At 42.3% G+C, this 24,810-nt stretch overlaps 1 protein-coding gene across 10 annotated transcripts in view; it reads right to left on the bottom strand.

Moving 5' to 3' along the window:
- BCAS3 (BCAS3 microtubule associated cell migration factor) overlaps positions 1-24,810 on the bottom strand; it is a 301,144-nt gene that overhangs the window by 267,179 nt on the left and 9,155 nt on the right. For all 10 annotated transcript variants that reach the window (XM_036395055.2, XM_036395056.2, XM_036395054.2 and 7 more), the window contains exons 6-7: positions 18,725-18,806; positions 11,864-11,936 (exon numbers count right to left, since the gene is read on the bottom strand). In XM_036395055.2, the coding sequence (XP_036250948.1) occupies positions 11,864-11,936; positions 18,725-18,806 (155 nt within the window). The remainder of the gene's footprint in view (positions 1-11,863; positions 11,937-18,724; positions 18,807-24,810) is intronic.

Consider the following 24,810-nt stretch of genomic DNA (forward strand, 5'->3'; position numbering starts at 1 on the left):
GACAACTGTCAGAAAAATAACTGAAAAAATAACTTTTGACATTTTGCCCACTGAAAATTTTCCCAAAATATACATTTTTCTAGGCTAATAACTAGAGGGTGCAATTTATTACTTCAAGCACTTCAAAGGCCCTTCAAAAACACCTTTAAACCAGTGAAACTCGAGTCAGTTCCTGCACATTAAAGTTCACTCCTGCTCAAAAACACAGAAAGCCACTGCAAGATCTACGTACAAACTTTTTTAAATTAAGTGATTTATTGCCTCTAGGAAATTGTAATATTGATAGAGGGGGAATTTCAAAACAGCAATCTCCAAAGTAGATATAGCTAAAATTATATCAACACACTTAATAGTGATTACTATTTCCCCATCAGCCTATTTTGAACAGTTTTTCCAATTTATGGGTAATAATTCTGTCACTCAAATGCATAATTATTACTGTAATCTCTTGGCTGATCATGGTAAGACAATTCTATCAATGCTTTTGTCAACCCCAATGGGTAAAACTTTGAGTCCAAGTGCCAATAACTAGGGAATATCATGGAATCACAGAATTCCAGACTGGGCTGCGTAGGAAGGGACCTTAAAGAAAGCACATCCACTTTACAGGGACAACTTCCATTATCCCAGGTTGCTCCCTGTCCCCTTGCCTGGAATATTTTATATAGATAGGCCACAAAGACTCTGAAATTCTGTCTGAAATAAAATTCTTCTGAATTAGTCCCACAGCTTATCAACAAATATTCCTTATGTATCCTGATTGTTCAAACAGCTGCAGAGATCAGCAACTTCTTCAAAGGTAACGGACACCAATCCACCCCCAACTTTAAAATGTGGCAATAATAAATGTATAAATACACTCAGGCCTTTGTATCTTCCACTGTGTGAGTGCTGCAGTGCAGGGATGGAGGGAAAGAGCAGATGCCTCATCCAGCTGGCACCTGGTGACATCTGCGCTTGTGGCCCAGCACAGCATCACCTCCTCCCAGATCTGCTGGGTCACACCATGGCAGAAAAGCTCTGTGCAAAATGTTTGCACAGAGACAAACACTGCACTCAGAACACTCCTGCTTTTTTAGTAGAAAAAAAAAATTAAAAGGAGAAGAGTGATGGAATCAACACGAGGCTGGGTTTTCTGTGCCTTTGCTTTATCAAGGGTTGATTTTCCTCCTCTCTGCCACACAATGAACATCCCACTCAAAGAGAGATGGGCCCCAGTGACAGGCTGGCCTCACGGGTCTGGAAAGGAAAAGAAAGAGCTTGGAGGTGTAAAACTGAAATAAAACTTTGGCTGGGAAAGCTGCCCTGTACGAAATGCTCTTTACATGAGCATTTTCCAGTCAATTGAGGCCTTTAATAAAATCACTGGCCAATATCACTGCATTTTATACCACCTTCACAAAGTTTCTTTAAAGTCCAGCCTAAAGCACAGACTTATTTTTATTAATTACTTTTGGCGCCTTTAAGAGGAGACAAAAATATTAAAACTTGCACTGAAATCCTATTTAAAGTAACTAATAGTTCAACATAATCTCTTACTAGGCCCAGCTTTAACAGCCTGCAGGAGTAAAAAAAAATAAAAAATAGAATTTGCTGTAAATATGAGGTTGCTAAGAGCCTGAAATGGAATATAATTTCCAAACTTGTAGAGACAACAGGTGACAGAAAAGTGACAGCAAGTCCAAAGAACTGGCTGCTCAAGGTATACCCAAAGGATTTGCACAGCAAATTAGTCCACAAAGTTGGGGTTTTTTTTAATTACTTCTCTATAAAGCATCAAATCCACCAACAAGTAGCTGGTAAAAAAGGCGATTTCTGTGTGGGAATGAGGAGGATGCTGACAGTGACCCGAGTTTTTAATCAGCAGGGGTGGTTACAATTCTCCTGTTCTACCTCTCTGGTGCTTCACAGAAGGGGAAGGGAAGCAAAACAAAACCAGAGCACAGAGTTAATTAATTGAATATTGGAAAAATTCCTGCCCTGAACCTTTACACTGGAAAGTTGAAGCATGAGATTTGATTATGATCTTTGTAGCAATATTAGGAACGTGGTGAGACCACAAAGGCAATTCTGTTCTCCTCAAGGGCCCTGAAGAAGGTTTGCTCAGATTAACAGATTTCAATTCTGGAAGGATCATCTTCTCTTTCCAGGCCATGCACAAAATGTCCCAGAAGCTCAAAGAAATTATTTTTTACCAAGCAACCTAATCTTGTCTTAAAAGACTTTGACCAACAATGAGTCCTCTATTTTTATGGTGAGTGGTTCCAACATTTTGATCCTTTTATTTTTATGAAATGACTTCTTAGTGCCTGACAGAATTGCTACATATTCTGCTTTTTGGCTTCTGTGTCTCTGTCAAGGACACTAAAAGGCTCATTGCCTTCAGTTACCTGTTGTCAGTAACCACCCAGAGCAATCCAGGCACCAAGAAAGTGAAAAAAACTTTTAAGCCTTAAGCTGTAAGGTTTGTATTCCAGGCCTAGCACTAAACTCCTCTAAGCCCTCCTCAGCAGGGCAATTCTCCCCTTCTTTCTGAGGGATGCAGAATGAAAACTTGAAAGAAATAATAAATTCAGTTCTTTCTTTCTAAACACCACTGCAGAAAGAGCTTTCAGTAGGACTTTCATCATCTATAGGCTCTCTGCATCCCATCTTTTCACAATGAAAAACTCCACTCTGTAAGTAATTTTCTAATTTATGGTACTTAATAGATTCATTCAAAATCAGTAAAAGCAGCACCAAATTTCTCAGAAAAGTGACACTTCCCCCAAAATGTGTGTGCAGCACCAAATCACAAAGCAGCAGAGACATTTTAAGTGCACCACAAATTGCAGAAAGCATGGAAACACTTATTTCTAAATAAGAAAAACCTGTACCAACCTTAGACACACGTTACTAAATCTAATCCCTAAATACAAGGGAAGGAGTTATTTGATACAGCACTAAAATAGTTGTGTTAAACACCAGCAGATACAAACTTCACTGCTGCATCTTCCTCAAATGTTTCGATCAAGTCTATCAACCCAGGGAAAAAAAATTCACCTTATCTGTGTACTTCACCATCTCCACTGAAAATCTTTTTATTACTTGCCCACGACACAAGAAATCACCAAGTCTGCAGAAATCATTTTGTAACAGGTAAAATGAGTCAGGGCTCAGGCTCAGGAATCTCCTTTTTCTTCATCACAAGGAATAATTTTATTCCTGTTAGTTCATCACTGAGGCATTCCTTCCCAGGGCAGGGTCTAACTGCACCTGGAATGACCCAGGAAGGTCTGGCTGAAGGATTGACTGAGGCATTGGTAGAAGGATTGGTTTCTGTCCCCTGAATAACTCTGGCCACGGTCTGTGATAGAACCTGAGACTCCACAGTGACTTTTCCAGTTCTGAGTACTTTCAACAACCACTAATCCACTGCTGTTCCATGAAACCAAGAACTCCTTCACTTCCCATCTGTAGCTGAGGTGTCACACATCAATTAGGGGGGGAAAATATTGATTATTGCAACAGATTCTATGAGAAAAAATAAAAGGGGAATCCTTAAAAACATCAGAATAGCAACCTCCAAATTCCTTATTTTGGCAGCTCCTCCACATCCAGCAGCACATAACATGCTTTGACTGTTGTGCTCTCTCTGCTATCGCTCACTCTCATCATCAGAAGATTCTTTCTGGGTTCGAGGGGGTTTTATTTGGTTTGGTTTTACATTTCAGGATGCACAGAGCCACCTCGGTGTCCCCAGCACGTGGCACTCCATCATGGAGCGTAGAACCCAGCACAAGCTGCCTCCTCAGCTGTGCCCTTGCAGGGAGAGCCGGGTGTGACACACTTTCCACTCCAGTGAGACGTGCCCCACGTTGCAGAGCAGAGCTGGCCCATCACATTGCCCCACGTTGCAGAGCAGAGCTGGCCCATCACATTGGCCCACGGTGCAGAGCAGAGCTGGCCCATCACATTGGCCCACGTTGCACAGCAGAGCTGGCCCATCACATTGCCCCACGGTGCAGAGCAGAGCTGGCCCATCACATTGCCACTGGGTAATAGAGGCAGATTAGCAGCAGCTCCAGAGATCGGGCTGTCGGCTTGGCCGTGGCTATCACTGAGGGGAAAGTACAGCTGGAGCTCCACTGGAGGAGCAGGATCATTTTTTCTGGTATATTCTGGACTGGATTTTGCTTGTTTGTAGCCAAACAAGCTTTTTATACACAATTTATGAACCTGCACTGGCTGGTTGATCATTCTCTGGACACGCACGAAAGCGAACACATTTCTGTAAATCTTTGCTTATGTTCATGAAGATTAAGTTCTGACAGAATACAACTGCATTTATCATACCTCTATCAACCACTAATATTTCTGTGATCAGCTGATTAAGCCACAATCTGATGTGTTTCCCCCAAAAAATACAAAATTAAAGAGTTGCCTTGCCCTTCCTACTGTCAAATGAAGCAGAACTCACCACTGAAATAAATGCACATAATTTGTTTTGCAGTAAGAGCCACACAGATCTCCAAGATCATACAGGACGGACCAAAATAAAAAATGTAGCAATTTTTGCATATCAAGAGACAGCCACATGTCACAGCTTAAGAGGAAAAGATCACATTTCTGGGAGCACAGCTCTGAGAACAAATTGATGCTGAAATACCTCAGCTCCAGCCAAATTCTACCAAGCACATGTAGAACCCAAACTGAGCATTTTGTGGAGCCACTTACAGCCTCAGCTAGACACAAATTCTTAAAAGTGCCAATATTTCTAACTCTCCAAAGCAATATCAGCTTTTTTCTTTATTCTGAGGCATTTGTACTGACAGAATTTCCTGATTAATGGTGTATGAGAAGACAGCAGAGTAATTGCAGCTGATTATTTTAGCATATATACAATTATTGTATATATCTGAGGCGTGTTCCTCTTCAACCTGTGAGCATCAGAATCCCCACCTCATTGTTGCACATTCAACTACCAGCGCCGAATAATCTTTTCCTGCTACCGCTAAAACCCTCATGAAGGACCAAATATTTCATCCTGTTGGTTCTTGTAACCCATTTCTTTCCATTTCAGGCTCGTTTTTTCCCCCCTTTCTGCGCTCTCCCCTCATGATTCACGCGCCTCGCAGGCCCCTCGGCCTCTCCCCTCAGCACCAACAAAGGCCGCGCTAAGCCAGCGGCTCCAGGCCGCCCTCAGAACCACTCTGGGGCTTCGCCACTAAGCACAAAACCTTGCCCTGACCTGTCTGAACTAAAATTCTTTTGCCCTCGGTGTCATTAACGGCGTAAGAAACCCGTGGGGTTGTGCAACACTTCATCACCTCGGCATTAGGCAGCCGCTGCCGGCAGTTGCGTGACGGAGATCATTAGAAGATGTCTGTCAGCTGCGCAGGACTCTGCTAAATCTTCATTGTTTATATGCCAGTTTATGGCTCAAATGACAGTTTCTGAGGAGCCTGAAAACAATCCTGATTCCAAGAAATAATTAGAGGGTTTTAGAGTGCGTATGACTGAAGCTGAGCAGGAATGAGCTCAGATCTTCTGGTTAAAGCACTTGAAAAGTGCTCGGAACAGCAAAGCTGCTCTGAGGTTCTGGTCACATCAGGTAGGCCAGAATTTCCCCAAGTGCCCATTAATTATATGTTCTTAGGTATTTCTAACTCTGTTTTATGACTTGAATCACAGACCATGTTCTACAGATGTGCAGAGTTCTCACCGTAGCTGAACTCACCAAAATGCTGGGAGTTAAAATGGGTTAAAGTGATGAAATAATACCTGAAAATAATTACTTGTAGAGCCCCACGAGCAGCAAAAGGAATATTCTGCTTTTCCCTAAATTGGTCTTAAAGCTGAAACCCTCCATGAATTGTTTAACTTCAAAAACAAACTTCAGTGTATTTTGTATCCTTTCTCTCCATGAAGACAATGATGCAGCCACCTCCTCTACTGGAGCACTTTTCGCTAAATTTGGAGGAATTTCCTAGTTAAAGGTGCTTGATATTCCCAGGAGAATTACAATTGCTAAGGAAAGGCACAAAGCAACACAGCATTCTCCCCAGAGAGACACCTGATGCTGAAATGGGAGATGCAGCTCTTCCAATTGTGCAGGCAAAATTGATTAAAACATCGTGTTATTTTATTACTGTCTCACTGTAAAATATTATCGTTAAAATGTTCTATTAATAATTTTAATCACCATTAATTTTAAAAATAAGTCTCTGAGCAGCCATCCAAAAATGTGTGAGGGGTCTCCTCAGGTGATATTCAAATACATGACCTAGTCAGAATTAATAGAAAGAAGGCATCAAGGAAGATATTTTTTTAAGCACATGCCTTACAGCTTTTTCACAAAGCAGGAGCCTTCTAAATCTCTAGTCTGAATTACTGAAGAAATATTCAATATTATAAATCGAAATTTGCAAAATTAAAATTTAAAGCTAAGATACATTCATTCTGTTTAAAAAAAACCAAACTAAAGAAAAATAATAATGACATCAAATTTTTTTAAATTGTATTTTAATTGTCTTTTCCTCTACTGTGGAGATTTAAAAGGAGCTCATCCATATATGAATGGTTGAGCTCAAACTCCCATGACATTTTCTCTGCATATTAAACATTTTTGAAGAAAGGAAGGGAAAAGCACAGGAAGGACTCGAGAGTGCCCATGGTAAGGGAGGAAATGGCATTCAGTAACAGATGCAAAGTTCAAATACTGTCAAGTTGTAGGAATTTCTCGAGTGGCAGCAGTTGTGTAACGACACAGAAACAGGGGCTGGAGCTGAAGCAGTTTGCAATCAGCTGCTCCAACTACGAGCAAGAAGTGACTGCACTTGTTTAGGAAAAAACCAGATTAAAGAGCATCCTCTGTGAAGCCACTGATGGGATCTGATGGCTTTAAGAGTCCTCAAGAAAAGAGAACAACTTCAATCATCCTGAAATTTCTGCTTTCCAATGTCCTTTAAATCCTTCCTACACTACAGAACACAGAAATAACCCTAAAACATATAAGAAAAGAAAATATAATCCTCAACTGCTCTCCGGCTCTGTCACGTTGATTTATAACAGTTATTTCTACGACAGACAAAAACACACAGATGCAAACAATTACTCTATTTTTGTAGGCAACAAGTGAGGTGGGTGGTAACTGAGAAATTTAGAAAAATCCTGTCACAATATTCGGTTTTTTCTGAAGTAACCCTGAGCACACAACAAACGCTCGCCACATCAGAGACTTTCCAGGGCCTGAAGGGCCACTTTGATTCCAGCCCGCTGCAGGCATTAGTGGGGACGTAATTAGGGTAAAAAGTTCAACCACAGTTCCATGTCTAGAGTGCTGCCAGAAATAAATTTCCTCTCATTCACTGGTTTCTACTGTACCCTCCCTGAGAAACATATTGAAAACACATTTATCTTTGTAGAGTTTGTTCCTCTTCTAATTAACTTTATAGCATTTACAGTATTTAATAATTTAAAGTGGAATTTAAAGTGGCCCTGGAAGTGGCAGCCCTGCCTGTAATGGTGCTGTGCATTATCTTTTCCCTGTGGTGCTTCTTTTGACAAGTTACTGGGGGCAGCTTTGTCCTCCAGCTGGTTTTATCTGGACTTCCTTCCCTCCATCCTTCCTCCATCCATCCCTCCTGCATCACTACACACAAAGCAGTAAAACAGAACTGTGCCTCAGCTCAGAAATCTGCTGTCCCAAACCTCCACTGCATCCCAAGGATGCCTTGGAAAAGGTTCCTTTTTTTACAGCTTCATAAATCAAAGCTTTAGAAGGTCAAAACTACCCATGGTTCTCACCAGCTGGTCAAGGTCTGACCCCAAATACTCATTTTGTCCCAGTTTTGATCCAAGATTAACAGTTTATTATAGTTCAAAGGTTATTTCTTACGCTAGGTTCACTGAGACAAACATTTGGAGTATCAGAGGAACTCCAGAGCTTTCCTGCCCTTGGTATTTACACATGGAAACACCACCTTATTCCATTAAAGCTCCATCTCCTGGCATTGGAATCCATGAGAAAATTCACATAATTACTAGCAAACATTACACTTCAACATTACAAATAAGTACATTTTTATAATCACAGAATAAGCTCACAAGAAAAAATGAAGAGCTCTTTTTAAGATGGAGATTCTACCTTTAGCACATAACTACCCCATCCAGCATTACTAAAAGGAATTTAAACTACTTTATTCCTGCCTCTCTCAGGATCTTAAAAGCCACCACACAACCTGCTAAGGCTAAACTGAATTTTCCCAAAAGAAATCAGAGAGGAAAATGTTTTTCATCTGCTGGAAGGGAAGGAAGTCTTTGCAAGGCAGCTGACACCACACAGCTCTGCAGTTAATGAGGCTTTGCAGTTATGCAGCAGCACAAGAACCTCTGGGACTCACATCCCCAAAGGTAACAGAAATGAGAGAGTTTTGCCCAACTTTAGAGATCCTACTGTACTTTCTGGAACAAAATAATTAAATTAAATTTGCTTTCTAGGCTTGAGAGTCTTCACAAAATCTGAATTTTGCACACTCTTCAATAAAAGCTCACCAATACTTCACAAACTTCATGAAATCTATTTCACAGAGCCCAACACAATTAAAAATCACAACCACGTGGCCCAGACCATTTCTCTGTGTGATTTCAGAAAACAAAGTGCATTTTCTATCTGCAGTGAGCACACCCTTTGCACAGCCCATGGCAGGGCTGAGCCAGGTGAGCCCTCACCATCGCCGCCAGGAAAAAAACCAGAGGAAATTTCTGAGATTTCAGGGCATTCCAGGAAGAGCTCCCCTGAGCAGTGTCTGGGAACAAAAAGTTCATTCACCAGAGCTCATTTCCTCCTCTTGGGGGATCCTTGCAGGACCTTTGCTGTTGGTGTCTGACAAATCATTTCCCAGCCAGCTCATCTGAAGCATTAAAAGCTGCAGACACTGGAGTGGACACTGGATTTTAGCACTACCCAGTGTTTGCCGGAGCCTGAGCAGGCTCACGTCACTCTGAAATATGAATTGAGAAAATATTAATGCTTTAATTGTGCTGTTACTCATGGAAGCTGCTTCCTAAACCTGAGCACTCCCATAAACACATTCCTGAGCTGAAACTGGGTTAGGGTTAGCAGGATTTCATCTACAGTAGCCCAGAGAATAAAGCACACGCTTCCTGAAAATCTGCTGTCAATTGATTTGCCTTGTAAACAGATCAGCAGGGGAAAAAAAAAATGCTGGCCAGCCAAAGTTACACATTTTGTTTGCTCCAGCTACTCCTCCTTCTTTAATTTACCCTAATTTCCTCTCTCCTCCCATGATTAATAAAGATTACCTCTTGCTTCTCATGCCCTTGAATGACCTCCATCCAATTCTTCAAGTCATCCAAAATTTTCCACCACTTGATATCATCAAACTAATTCATCTTTCTAAAAATATAAACTGAAAAAGCCAGCACAGGCTAGAGGCTGCTGAAGGGGCCAGTGCCTGAGCTCCTGCACTCTCCCCGAAGGCCTCAAACTTTTACTTTTTAATCATCTATTACTGATTGTTTAATTAGTTACACTTGCAGCACCAGCTGATTATCATACAGCCTATGTAAGATTATGGCATTATCTGTTCATCTTTGGCAAAATGATTTGGCTGTTTGGACACAGGACAAGGGAACCAAAATATCAAATGTTTTTGGTAAGGATGGCTTAGAGATCCAGGTCTGGAGAAAGGCTTTAGGAGCCTGCAGCGACAGCACAAGGGCTCTGCCTTCCCTGCCCCTTCATGTGCTTTTCTTGCCCTCCTAGATCGGTCATTTTGATTATTTTCAGCTTTCTTGTTACCTATATTATCTACTGAAGGGCAAATTTGCACTCTCTCCATTTATTCTCAACGTTTCTTAAATAATCTGAATTAAAACAGAATTATCTCGGTTGGTTTCCCTTTAAACTTCTCCATTAGTTAAACTGAAGTATTTATTTAACATTTACATCTGAACAGAACAAAAGTAATGTATTTTGGACCTCTCTGGTGTATTTGCCAGGGTTTTTACAGATCCAGTCTGTTCCAAACTATGGCTTCAGTAACCCATGTGGGGGAAATAGAGATATCTTAATGTTTCACCACCCAGGAAATGCATTAATGTGCACCAAACCCACCAGTTCGTTTTGTGTGTCTATAAAGGTTTGTTTGTCTTATCACCAGGAACAAGCAGGCATGTCTTTACAACCCTCCACAACCCCCAAATTTAGTCAGATATTCTTTCTTTTTTGGTTTTCCTTTTAATTTGCAGATCTGTAATCTAAGACTGAAACTGACTGAACCAACCTCTAAACCAGCAGAGAAATACCAGCCAAAAACCACAATCTGTTTCCCATTTCTGTGTCAGGACTGCATCTTTTGGGGGGCTGTGCAAACAATTGTTTTGAAAAGATTATACAGTGAATCACAGACTGCTTTGGGTTGGAAAGGGACCCTTAAAAACCATCCAGGCCAACCCCCCTGTGAAACATTTCAGTCATTTGAATAGCTGGAAAAATGTGACTTTTAAAATCCAAAAATATGTGTACCAGAAAATCAGATATGAGGCAAAAGTTCCATCTTGTTGATGAGTAGGAAATGATCACACACAAGAATAGAAAACAAAATCTATTAGCAGGAAATTCATCTGGGAGTTAATTAATAATGGCAACAACAAAGAATGATTCAGAAATTACAATATTATGGAGTTGAAAACACATCAGGGGCTTTTTTCTGAGGAAAGCAGAAAGTGCCCAGAATCTTTGAATTATTTTCCATTAACAGAAATACAATAACACAGTGAAAATAATTATCTTCAGGGCTTGTTCATTTCTCAGGTATCTCAGCTTCTAAAACAAGACTGTAAGGAAGATTTTTACTAAACCAACATATCCTTTACATATATAAATGCACTGATTGGATAAAGACAGAGCAGTATTTGCACCTCTAATTTATAAATAGTTAAACTTACAGGGCAGGGAAGAAAAAGAGAAAAATCACCATAAACTGATTTTTGCAAGTTGTAAATACATAAAGAAAAAATTCACTTCTCTGCCTTATGTGGATTTTAATTCAAACATTTAAGGCAGGTAATATTAATATTGCAATTTAACACAGTAATACCAGAGAGGGGTAAAGATTTGACAGTTCTTCCTTCACACACACAGTGATTAAATTCTTAATTGAAAAAGGTGTGGCACAGAATTAGTCTTACAACTGTAAGAAGCTTTACTTCAACTGCTCAGCCATTAAATGGCTGTGTAGAGGATTACTCCTGAAAAGCAAATATTTTCCTGTAGGTAGAGATATAAATCCTGTGCATTGTCTGAATTAAACACAAAATATCTCAAGGGCCTCTTTTATAAGAGCAGTGATACAACAATTCCGGAGAGAGCACAAAGCAAGATTGTAAACTGATTTTTGTAACTCAAGGAAGGAGGTTTAACATGTATTTTGCTAATACACGTGCATTAATACAGCATGTGCCTGCAACAATGAAATGCTTGGTATTTGTAATTCATTTGCTGCTTGAAAAATTACTTTTTAAGACACAGAGATTGCTTTAAACACTTCACAATAATAATTCTGACCTGGATTAATATCAGAAAAGGTTAATCATAAAGTTGTGATTCCACTGAGAATAAAATAAACTTTAAATACCTCTTTATTTATTTTATATCAAGAGTCTCTTTTTCATTCCTTTCCAAAAGCTTAAGTCATAGGAAAATATATGTTGACACACCAAAAAAATAGTTTAAAGCCACATGCCAGTGTTATCCCATGAAGAAAAAAGGAACAAAGCTTTAAAGATGTCATCTGCAGGGCTTTTCAGAAGGCAACACAATTTCTATATTCCTTTTATCCCCAGAAAACATTCTTACCCAGAAGACCCAATGCTTTTGCACACACCAAGCAGAGGCCTCTTCTCAGCAAAATTATCACATTTCTGAGCACCTGGCAAGAGGGAAAACAAAAGAAAAGAAAAAGCAAATCACCACATGCTGTTTGTGCAGTTTCCAAGTTCAGGCTGGGGCCCAATCTACTGATATTACACACAACCCCCAGCTTGTGCAAGGTAAGGGACAGAAATTCAAATTACAGGCAGAGCTGTGAGAGAGATGAAAACGAGAACCAACACAAGCAGCAAAACGTGGCCAGGCTTTGGGAGGGATTTTCTGTTCATCCCACCAGGGCTGGGATGCTGGGGCTGAAACAAGCGGCTCTTGCTCCCTTTTCCCTGTTTTTTAGGAAGTTCTCTGCAGCTCTGCCTGGGTTCACACCTTGGCTTCCAGTTTGTAGAAGTGGAACCCAGGAGTGCCAAGCTCAGAGCAGCCTCTGCAGCCCCTGCCCCGTGCCCAAGAAAACAGGAGGAGAAATCCAAACCACATCCATCTGTTCCAGCACCAGGAGATGTAAACCCTTAAGAAAACAAGCCCCAGGTGGAAGCACAGCTCCTCCAGCCCATGCCATGCCATGCCATGCCCTTGCAGGGGTGCAGAGCCCAGCTGGGCCTGCCCTGGCGCCCTGTCCCACAGCAGTGCCACCAGCCTGGCACCGGGAGCCAGCCCTGCTGTGCCCCAGGCTCACTCACAGCTCCAGCCCAGCACAACCAGACTGTTAAAGACGCCACACTTCTTAAAATGGGGTTTTAAGAGTTTGGAGAGCTTTGCTTTATTGCTGCGTAAACAGAAATAAAACTAACATTGAGTCTTTAAAGGAAAAAAAAAAAATCTCCCTTCTGCTTGTGAACAATGTGTAACTGAATTCCAGGCTATGTTTCTACCCAACTTAAAGAACAAAGTAACAACCAATACCACCACTACTAACTTTCCTCCATTTTCTTTCAACCTTTGCCTTTTTAATTATCTATCTATAGGTCTGCACATGTGTGGTGAATAATGATTTTTTTTTCTCCATTATACACCAAACCCTTTGATCTCTAAAGAATATTAGTGATACAGTCTGCTCAAAATGTAAATCTTGAATAGTGCTGTACAAAACCAAATCATTTATTCAGAGAGGCACAACAATTAACAATATACATTTTGACACAGCAGACTGTTAATTATTAATGACTCAGGTACATGCATTTAATTTGTAACAAACACTGTTGAGTCCTCTCAACTGTACAAGGAAAAATCTTCCCTCCTACACCTTTGGCTATTTACAAAGTCAAATGGATCACATCAATAACTCCACCATCAACAATAGCTTTACAAATAACCTAAACCAGCCAGATGTATTTTCCTTTTATTCCTATTATATCAAGCTCTTTGGTGAGTCAAACCTGTACTGTATGTACTGACCTGGAAATTGATAAATGAAACATAAAAGTCTTCTTAAGAGTCTGGCAACCAATTTGTTTCCTTCAATGCAGGGAACAGATGAATTCCATTTGTTCTGCTCCCAGCACGAGGGTGAAATGCTGACTACCAGCACTGCTGACACTGATTTAAGTGCAGCCAGGATTTCACCTGAAGTATTTAACTCTACTTGTTGCCTTCTTTTTTCACTAATATATTAGAGGATATATTAGAGACACAAATTCAGATGTTTATTTATGGTCTAGTTTAATGACCAGGAAAGGAAAGAAGGAGGAAAAATGAGGGGGAGCCCAGGGAATCAAGTGCCCAAAATCAAAAGCAATGCCAGATTTAATACCCACAGTACAGATTTGCAAAATTTCTACAACAGGTGCTTAAACTTCTCATTTCTGTCTATAATGACTCAAGTCCCTCAATTTTAAAAAAATCCATTTTCTCCTTCAATACTTTCAGAATGTAAATATTAATAGTGCAGGAAAGGATCATTACTGGGAGGCCTCTGAGGGCACTAAATCAGGTTAATAGCTGTCCCATCCTGGAGATTGCACAGTGACATGTGTTGGGCTCTAATGGAGGCAGGAGCCTCTCCCAGGTCTGGGGTGGCATTTAATCCCCCAAGTTCTGCTGGATTAATTTTCATTTGTAGAATTGTGTTTATTTGCATGTGCGAGGCGCTGACGTTGCACACACCTGCTGCACACACAGTGTTTAACAAAATTGAAATGAAAAACAGCTCTCTAAATCCCCCCAAATACAAAAAGTATTGAAATCCTGTTGCAAAGTCTCTTTCTTAAACTCCTTTTATTCTAAATCCTTTTAACTCTGTCATATAACACTACAGCATTTATAAAATGCTGGAAATCCTGACAAATCACACAATTAAAGTAATGAAAACTGCCCTTCCTGCCAACAAGGCACCACCTTATCTACAGCTCCATTTAGCTAAATGATAGGTTTGGTTTTTTAAAAACCTCACTTCAGTTAGTATGCTTAAAATTGAACCAAAAAAAAGGGAGAAAAAAAAATCTCTCTGTGGCTAAATGAAATTTCATACAAATCAACATTTAGAAGTTTATGAAGTCAAAAGGTCACCCAGCCTAAGCTCAAAGCAGCTTAGACCCTGTCCTGCTGATGAAACTGTGAACTGGGGCCTCAGGGCCTGCTAAGGCCTCTCAATAATGCCAATAAAAAGAGTGACAACAGCACCAAAAGCAGCACATCATCTTTGTGCAGAATGGAAATGAAGCCCAGAGGATGTCACAGGAACTCCAAGGCTGCTCAGAACTCTGGGAATGGCCCTGCTTTGCCAGCAGGAGGAAGCTGCTGGATGAGTTTCACACTCTGACCTATTTAGCAGTGCTCAGAGGCACCGTGGAGTGGATTTTCCTGGTGTGTAATTCCACGGATCAGTCCCATTTAATAATGAGTGCTGCTCCTGCTCCACTAAACCCCTCTCATTCCCATCTTTTCCTTGGAGATCTTGTGGCACTCGTGGTCCTGCAGCAGCCCAGCACTACCTGGGAGTGCCCCAGGCTGGAATTCCCTCTCAGCCCAGCCGGGTGAAGGTTTCAGGTGCACTGGTCTAAAGCACCAGAAAACAATGAAATAATTAATTTATTTCATTTATGATGTGATGAGGAAACACAGGTCAGGCCAAAGCTTCGAAGAAATCGGGATTTTACAGTGTTGCACCCCAAAATTCTCCCCTGTAATCTCTCTAAAAGAGACTAAGTTGGAGAATTCCAGTCTGTAATTTCTATAATCCACAGACATTGCCATTCATTATCCCAAAAACCCCAGCAGAACTCAGACACACACCTGCACAACCAGCCCAAACCTTGCTTGTCCATCCAGCAGGGCCTGGGATTCTTTTGGCCTTTTTGGGGATTTCAAACCACTGAACCACCCAAGTGGCTGAACATACACAAACCTCACATCTGCCTTCCTTTAAAAGCAACCTAAATATTAAAGCTCTTTAAGTGTACCTGCACATAAAGCTGAGTCAGCTTTTGAGGTTCCAATCTTCATTTTACCAACATCAAAGATGGGAGCAGTGGAGAACAGGGATAAATCTGCTGCAATACTCCAACTCTCAATGGGTTTTAGTGCCTCTAAATTCTTTCTATTTCCTTTTTTTATTTGCTTTTTTCCCCACTTATAAGTCAATTTGAGTGAACAGTCAAATTCACTGAGAGATGTAGGGCTATTATATCATCTTTCTGCAAGCTGCATAATCTAGAAAATGGCAATAAATTAATTCAGCTCGCTGGAGGAATTTATTTTCATAATGCTGAGACATGGAAATAGGTTTTACAGACAACCACTGATCTAAACTTCACCACACCAGCCTGTCACCCCTTTGAGCAGGAGCTGCCACACACACAGCTGCTCCCTGGCTTTCTGAGCCTCTTGATTGATTTTGAAACTATGCAGCTCTACCTTGACAAATGGGACAGCACAAGGCAAAGCAGGTATTTGGCCAGGGGCTTGTAAAATGACCTGGGATAAGTAATAAAAAATGGGAGATTGTAGCACTGACTTCCTTCAGAAAGCATCAATATTCTGATTTTGTAGGTGAAAAAAACCACAAAGGTAACTGAAATGAATGTATCATTGCCTCAGCACTGACAGAAAATCCAGACCTGGACACATGGAAACAACCCTAACCCCAGCTCAGCCCCAGATGTGGAAGTGGAGAAGAGCCACGGATGGCTCAGAGGGATTACAGCTCAGAATTCCTGTCCCTGGGACTGCCACAGTCCAGACTGAGATGTTCTCATGGTCTGAATATGAGCTCTGCAAGCCCAAAATCTGCTCACAGTCAAAGCCTCAGTCTCCAAAAGGCCATGTATATTGTAAACTGCACAGATTAATTCAAGCCCTGCCTAATGGAGGCCCTGCTAGGTGTGGCCTGGCCTGAGGAGAGGGGCTGATATCTGGAGGGTTTGGCATTATTTACAGAAATCCCTCCATTTCTCACAGCCATCTCCTGCAGGCTGCAGAGCAGGACATCAGAATGAGGCAGCAGAGCTGGGCCAGCCCAGGCTGGGGGGCTCAGAGCAGGGCAGAGCTGGGCCAGCCCAGGCTGGGGGGCTCAGAGCAGAGCAGAGCTGGGCCAGCTCCCCTGGGGGGCTCAGAGCAGAGCAGAGCTGGGCCAGCCCAGGCTGGGGGGCTCAGAGCAGAGCAGAGCTGGGCCAGCCCAGGCTGGGGGGCTCAGAGCAGAGCAGAGCTGGGCCAGCTTCCCTGGGGGGCTCAGAGCAGAGCAGAGCTGGGCCAGCTCCCCTGGGGGGCTCAGAGCAGGGCAGAGCTGGGCCAGCCCAGGCTGGGGGGCTCAGAGCAGGGCAGAGCTGGGCCAGCCCAGGCTGGGGGGCTCAGAGCAGAGCAGAGCTGGGCCAGCTTCCCTGGGGGGCTCAGAGCAGAGCAGAGCTGGGCCAGCTCCCCTGGGGGGCTCAGAGCAGGGCAGAGCTGGGCCAGCCCAGGCTGGGGGGCTCAGAGCAGGGCAGAGCTGGGCCAGCCCAGGCTGGGGGGCTCAGAGCAGAGCAGAGCTGGGCCAGCTTCCCTGGGGGGCTCAGAGCAGAGCAGAGCTGGGCCAGCTCCCCTGGGGGGCTCAGAGCAGGGCAGAGCTGGGCCAGCCCAGGCTGGGGGGCTCAGAGCAGGGCAGAGCTGGGCCAGCCCAGGCTGGGGGGCTCAGAGCAGAGCAGAGCTGGGCCAGCTTCCCTCAGAGCAGGGCACAGGTGCCACAGATGCCAGTCCCAGCAGCTCCAGCAGCTGGCCCAGCCCCTGAGCTCACAAAGCCGCCCAGGCCCTGCTGCAGGAGGTGCCCTGCATGAAATAATCCCTCTGAAACAAGGCTGCATTATGCCACCAGGCACACCACCAGGCAGAGGATCTACCATCAAAGGGCTGCAGTTTTTTCATGAAATAGTTGACAAACTATTAAGTTCTGCTGCTGTAAAGTCACCAAGTTAAAGCCATGAGCTTTCCTTTCACACCTGGGAATGAGCTGCTTATCACCAGCTCAGATCTGCTTCTAGGAACGTGCCAAATCCATCCACCAGGAGACTCCTATTTTCAATAATTCCCTTTTTACAGCTTTACAGTAAAACAGTGTTTGAGTCTGCTGATGGTAATCAGCTTCTCCTTTACAAATTCCTTTTATTTTGTTCAGAATCATTAAAGCTCATGAGTTAGTTATCTAAGGCCTCTTATTACAGCTTTACTTTTATCTGATTCCAGATACTGGTCAATGATACATTCATGTACTTTTAATCAAAGATTTATTTAAACCAAGCCATGTAAAAAGAGACCAAAACATGTTTTTAAAAGGTTTGGTTTAATTTAATATGAGCTAATTTGAATAGTTTTCTAATGTAACAACTATCATTGTCAGATGCTAAATATATGGAATTTAGGGGCAGAAAGACAATAACTGCTTGAAGGAGTTCATGGGTGTGATTTCCTTGATTGAAAAATCAAAAACCTGCTCTAATACCAGAAAAAACCAGAACTCCCAGGTTCTTCAATTCATTTACTTCATTTTCATTTCCACTTCTCTTTCTCCTTTTTTTTCCTTCTAAAGAGGAAGGGGCACAGACATCTATCACTCAATGGCACAAATAGCAGCAGCTCACTGGGAATTATGCAGGGTTCCAGTAAATGGAATAAAGGAGCAACACGCTTGGGAAGTATTTCACTCTAAGTTAGTTTAACCTGTAACAGTTCCATAGCCACACATACTTTGTATATTCCTCTGCTTAGGAAATCACCAAAACTATATATAATATGTCCATTAAACATTCTTCATTTACTTCCTTTGAAACACACAAAATCAGTACAATTTACTAGGAATAATTTAAATAATAAGATTTTAGGCTGTATTTTTTGAGTTCATTAATTAATTCATAAATTAATTACTAGAAATTCTAAGCCAGCATAGTCCCCAAACACCTTGGTCAAACTAGAAATACATTCTTTTCATCCACAAAGTAAAAACAACCAATTTAATTTAAACCCAAGCAGTTCTTTCAGAAATCAACAATTAGATTGGGTTTGTATGGAACAGGGTAATTTTTTTAGAGGAATTTGCTTGTTTATGGACATTTGCTCAGATTTTGCAGCAAGTTCTTCTCAGGGTGAACTCAACCTCTGGAAGAATCCTGTTAAATTAAGCAGCTTGGTTTAGAATTTGATCAAATAGTATTTAAGCAGAGGCAAAGAGGAGCTGCACTCAAGGGATGATAAAATGCAAACCACTGAAAGGGTCAAAGTGAGTAAAGTTAATGGAAAACAAGGAGAAATGAACAAAGCAGAAGCCAGTGCCACCCCAAAACACAAACCCTGTTTTGTTAGCTTACTGGAGTGGCTCAGCACATTTTTAGAGAGTTCTGGGGATGCTGAAGGGTTTGGGGCTGTACTCACTGATCTGAGGAGCTGGCAGGATCCGAGCAGCTCGAACCGGCCCGTGGCGCACCGAGAACAGCTCCTGAGCCTCCCCACTGATCTGCAAGGGCCAGAAAACAACTTACACCTGCAAAAATACATCCATCCAATGGCTACAAATACATCCCTTCGATGGCTAAAAATACATCCAGTCAATGGCTAAAAATACATCCCTTCAATGGCTAAAAATACATCCAGTCAATGGCTACAAATACATCCAGTCAATGGCTACAGATACATCCCTTCAATGGCTACAGATACATCCCTTCAATGGCTACAGATACATCCAGTCAATGGCTACAGATACATCCAGTCAATGGCTACAAATACATCCATCCAATGGCTACAGATACATCCCTTCAATGGCTACAGATACATCCCTTCAATGGTTACAGATACATCCAGTCAATGGCTACAGATACATCCCTTCAATGGCTAAAAATACATCCAGTCAATGGCTACAGATACATCCCTTCAATGGCTACAAATACATCCATCCAATGGCTACAGATACATCCCTTCAATGGCTACAGATACATCCATCCAATGGCTACAGATACATCCCTTCAATGGCTACAAATACATCCATCCAATGGCTACAGATACATCCCTTCAATGGCTACAAATGCATCCAGTCAATGGCTACAGATACATCCATCCAATGGCTACAGATACATCCATCCAATGGCTACAGATACATCCAGTCAATGGCTACAAATACATCCAGTCAATGGCTACAAATGCATCCAGTCAATGGCTACGAAGGTAGGTAGGAAGGCATTGTAGGGAGGTATATTGGTAACTCTGCCTAGGCAACAAACAGCTCCTGAGCCTCCCCACTGATCTGCAAAGGCCAGAAAACAACTTACACCTGCAAAAATACATCTATTTAATGGCTAAAAACACATCTATTTAATGGCTAAAACCACATCTATTTAATGGCTAAAAAGGTAGGTAGAAAGGCATTGTAGGGAGGTATATTGGTGACACTCTGCCTAAGCAACCACTGCCATTTCTCTAATTGAAAATGTAAATATAAGAAGTCTTGAATTAACTGCTCATGACCACACAGGCTTTGGAAGAAGCAAGACTTGAAGCTGACTAAAATTCACAGAAGTTTATCCCACGTTTCACATGGTTCTAAAGGAAAATGCCAGCTCACCAGAAATCAGTCAGGAGTGGCAAACATGGCTGGAAAAAGATGGGAGAATTTCATATAATGGTTCATTTCAAACTCACCAGGTGTGAAAACCATGTTTAAAAATTGGTGGTCAAGCTACTTAAGCCTGTCACTGATGGCAATGTTGAAAAGATTAAACCAGAAGCAGTTCAGATGAATTTCCAGACTTCCTGCAATGGTCACTCAATGTATTTTCATAAGTGCCTGGAAATGGATCCGATATGGAACGTCAAACTGCAGGAAAATGGCAAACATTATGGAGCTCATTTCCAGCTAACCAACAACTTAAAACAGATGTAATGAGCCTCAGAACACAGCCAAGGCTGGCATCAAGTTTTGCCAAACAAGCAGCTTACAATATCAGAAGAGAACATGATTTGGAATAAGGTTCTTAGGAATCAATAAACTATAAATTCAAGTGAACTTTTGGAAATGTCATTTTATGGTTGTTTCCATTTCTTTCTGCACTTCAGCTCACACGTCCAAAAAGTTAAAATACTCCTACTGTTTGACCAGCAAATCCCAAGTACAGTGCTCCAGGCTCTCAGCTTACATCCACTCTTGCCTGGTTATTTATTATCTCTGCTCTGGGTCATGGGGGAGAATGAAACCCACCCCATGAAGCACAATTAGAAATGAAATTACTCTGAAAATACCATTTACTACAGAGCTAAGCCACCTTTCTGCACACACTACAGAGAACTGCTGCTTCTCCCTGTTAAGCCTGGAATTACACACAAGCTACACAAATGTGGGGAAATAGCATTTTAAGCCATTTTAGCCCAGCAGTTTATCAATTAAAATCACTGTTAATGACACCAACTCACTAAAGGTTTGCTGATGGCTTTTAACTGATCATGAGCTTGGAGTGCAGTGTGGGGATAAAAAAAAAGCCTCTGGATGAAACATCTGTATCCAGAAAAAACAGCTCAGGAAAATGTAGAGCACAGCTAAGCAGAAAATGAGGAAAATTAAAGAGGGACAGAGTAATAAAGAGATTTCAGAAATTAAGACAGCAGCACGTTCTCTGTCCACTGGAACACAGCAGCTCTATGCAAAGGGAAAGGAGGAAATGGAAAAGAAGGAAAATAGAAGGTTTGGGAACTATTATTCTTGGCAATTAAAGATTTTTCCCCCAAACCATGCAAATGCTGTTCACACGTGTATGCACATCTCTGGCTAGGAATGAAAACAAGAGGGAAAGGAACCAGCACAACAAAGGTAAGGAAGGAGTGATTCCCATAAAACATCCCAAGCAGCTCAGACACCTCCCTCTCCTTTTGAACCCTGCCAGCAATCAGCCCCAGCTCCAATCTGCTTCAAACAGAGCTCCAGTCCCCAAAGGAAGACACACTGAGAGGGCCAAACCTTCTTAACTCAGCTCTGCTCTGAAATATCCTGAGCTCCAGGAGAATGTTTATCCAGCCTGGGGTGCCAAGACCTGGTGGAGCTTAAACCCAGAGACTTGCAAAGAAAAGCTAGAAATGTCCAAATCCAAATGAAGTTTATCTGTGCTGAAGCATTTAGCATGGAAATCCCAGCCCAGCTCTTCTCATGCATAGAACTTTTGAATAATTAATATTCATTATTTAAAGATAATTTATTATTTCATACTGGGGGGAAATTACAGAAAGTAAGGTTAAATGGAGTAACAAAAGGCACAGGATCCAACAGTGACTAAAATGAGATTACAGGTGTTTAGGCCCTGTTTTGAGAGCACTGTAGGTTAACAGCTCCTCTGCCCAGGTCCTGCAGCATTCTAAACCATGGAATGGTTCGGGTTCAGCCTCTACAGCTCAAGTGCTGAGCACCTGCTGACTCCTGGGAGCTAAAAAGGTTCAAATCTGAAGATACATCCCCAATGGAGGCTTTGGGATGAAAATACAAGATGCCACCCAACCGCCAGCATCTCGCCTGTAAAGAAAATTCAAATTCTCTAACAGGCACAAAATAAAGTTTCCAAAAACTCTGGATGTGACATTACACCACTGATCACACGAAAACACTAATATTTAATCTAGCAGTTTCACAAAGTAACAGCTCTGTCAGGGGATTTAAGCTGTGTGTCCTTAACTGTCCTGCTGAGACAGGGGCTCAAGGCTGCATCTCGTGTCTGCCATGAATTAGTGAGAGCTTGGTTGTTCCTTGCTTTGCTTGGCACTGAAAAATGCATTAGGGCTTCAAGATTTTCTTTGAATCCCAATTAACTTCTTTAAACACCAGAAGCTTGTGCTGTTTGCAGACTTACAAACCCCTGAATTAACTGTGGTTAATTTAATGCCCTTCATTTATCCATGGATGAAACTTCATGGCTGAGGTCACATGTGACCGTGTTCACAGGGGTCTCAGGATGAGGGAAGAGATGAGAATGTTGGCTCCATGTTTCAGAAGGCTGATTTATTATTTTATGATATATATTAGATTAAAACTATACTAAAAGAACAGAAGAAAGGGTTTCATCGGAAGGCTGGCTAAGAATAGAAAAGGAAATGAATAACAAAGGCTGAGACAGTCTGGACAGCTGGGCTGTGATTGGCCATTAATCAGAAACAACCACATGAGCCAGTCCCAGCTGCACCTGTTGCATCCCACAGCAGCAGATAACCACTGGGTACACTTTGTTCCTGAGGCCTCTCAGCTTCTCAGGAGGACAAATCCTAAGGAAAGGCTTTTCCATAAAACATGATGGCTACAGTCACACAGATCCAAGCTGCCTGCAAACACCTCCCTGGGGGCACAGAGATGGCGTGGCCTGATCTGCTGCCACTGCAGCCCTACCTCAGTTTGTCCCCTGGGAATGGGACACTCACCCCAGCAGGAGCTGCCCACGGAGGGGACAGGGGGCAGCTGTGGGCTGGCACCTCCCAGCCAAAGGCTCCACGTCCCCTTAGCAGCCCCTGGAGCTCCACAGTCTCACATGCACAGACAAAACATAAATAGAGCTCATGAATTGAAAACAGAGCTCTAAATTCTTCAAAAAGCACCTGTGAGAAACGAGGCTGTGGCTGCCATTTTGGATTGGATCCAGCTAAGTAGCAAGTCCCCGTGGCAGCTCTCAGAGCTCTTAAAAGTTTTTCTTTCCCATTCCAAAAGCCAAGAATATTTCCAAACAGGTTTCAAGAATTGGATATTAAGCTGTAAAAGCAGCTCCAGGTACTGGTTGCAGGGAAGAGGGAATCCAAAATGAGGGCTCCAAGCTGCTCTGGTAGAACATCTCAGCTTTCCCAAAACCTGGCATCAACCACAGCTCCCAGACCTACAGGGAAGGCTGGAAGGAAGGATTCAAACCCCCCAAAAAAGTCTTCATTAAAGAGGAGGAAGATTCTTCTTCTTCACTTAAGAGATCTTGAGCTACTGCTTAAAACATGACAGCCCAGGAGTCTGCAGCAATGGAGGATTTTTGATGGCATTGTTTGGAGCACGCCAGTTTGCACCCATTAGAAAACCTGAACAAAGGAAGTTTTGTTCACACCAAGGACAAGTAATAGTTTCCAACCAGAGAAAATGGCTTTCACATGGTGAAAAAAAAAATTAAAACAAAAAAAAAAGCCAAACATACACCAAAGTGAAACGAAATGGAGTTTGGAACTCAATGCTTGAACTACAGTGGAAATCTAGAAATGGAAACTGGGGAATGTGTAACAGGAAAAGGGAATGATCTGGAGATTGTTTTTAAATATTCTGATATCTGTTTTATACATGAAGATATCGTGATATGATGTTATATGATAATAAGCAATTAATAGATACCACCACCAAATATTGCTGCATATGGGTTAAAGGCAACTTCCAGTCATGCTGCTGCTGAGAAAGCAAGGGAGGACTGGAAGAAAATGAACAAATTTTATCACTTTAGTTTAGAAATTCTCTCAGCTTTTCCATTGAACAAGATCTCTGTAATTATCTAAAGATTGTGAGAGTTCAGATGCTCAAGGAATGTTACTCTAGTGGCTGCCCTGAGGATGAAGCTGCACCTGGTGCTTTAAATTATGGCAGTGCTAATGCAATCAGAAGTTTTGTAAAACCACATTTCTGGCACACTGGTGCCTCCTCAGTGTAAAATCCCAAAGCCTCAGCAAATGGTTTGCATGGAAGTTCTGTAAAGTCCTCAGACATTTTTCAGGGTCGCTGGGTCAGGTCTTTACTCCGTTTTTCTGAGTGATTCCCTCTAGGAAGAGGCCTGGACAGAACAAGGATTGCAGCTTGGGATGTGTAAGTTCCTAATTGTCACAAGAACCAATACATTAAGGTGATTTTTCTACTGCTGAAACTCCCAGCCTACGATGAGAAACAAAACCAAGCAGCCAAGGTGCATTCCCTGGACAGGAACATCCAGAACAGCCACGTGGAACCCACACCAGGCTCAAAGCAGCTCCAGTTGTCTCTGAAACACCAAACTGGGAGCAAAACACAAACCCCAAACAAAACACACAACTCCGGTGCACCATTATCACACAGGAACTCCCAGTGTATCCCCAGATTCCTCCCCACTTATCCAGGAATATTTTAAGGCCACTTTTAAGCTTGCCACCCCCACTGGAGAGCAGAGATCAAAGCCCAGCCCTTTGGATGGACACCTTGTGCTGCCCTTCCCCAGCCAGGCTCCCCCAAACACCCCCCAGGCCTTTGAAGCCTCCCTAATGGTATCTCCCATTCTGCAAATCACACTTTTGTACTCCAAGGCTCTTCCTCGGAGGAGATGTTAATGTGAAAGCTCTCTCAGCTCGCAGAGAGGTGTGGGCAAGGCCGTGGAGCACCATTAGCAGGAGTGTGGGCTTAGGAGCTGTCATAAACACTTCATAATCACTCACACACAACCCCTGCTGCCTGCAACACGTTATTAAGTGCTGAATAGAGGGCCAATTGTAGGAATAAAAAAGCACAA

The sequence above is a fragment of the Molothrus ater genome, chromosome 21 (assembly GCF_012460135.2).
Source record: "Molothrus ater isolate BHLD 08-10-18 breed brown headed cowbird chromosome 21, BPBGC_Mater_1.1, whole genome shotgun sequence".
Lineage (NCBI taxonomy): Eukaryota > Metazoa > Chordata > Aves > Passeriformes > Icteridae > Molothrus > Molothrus ater.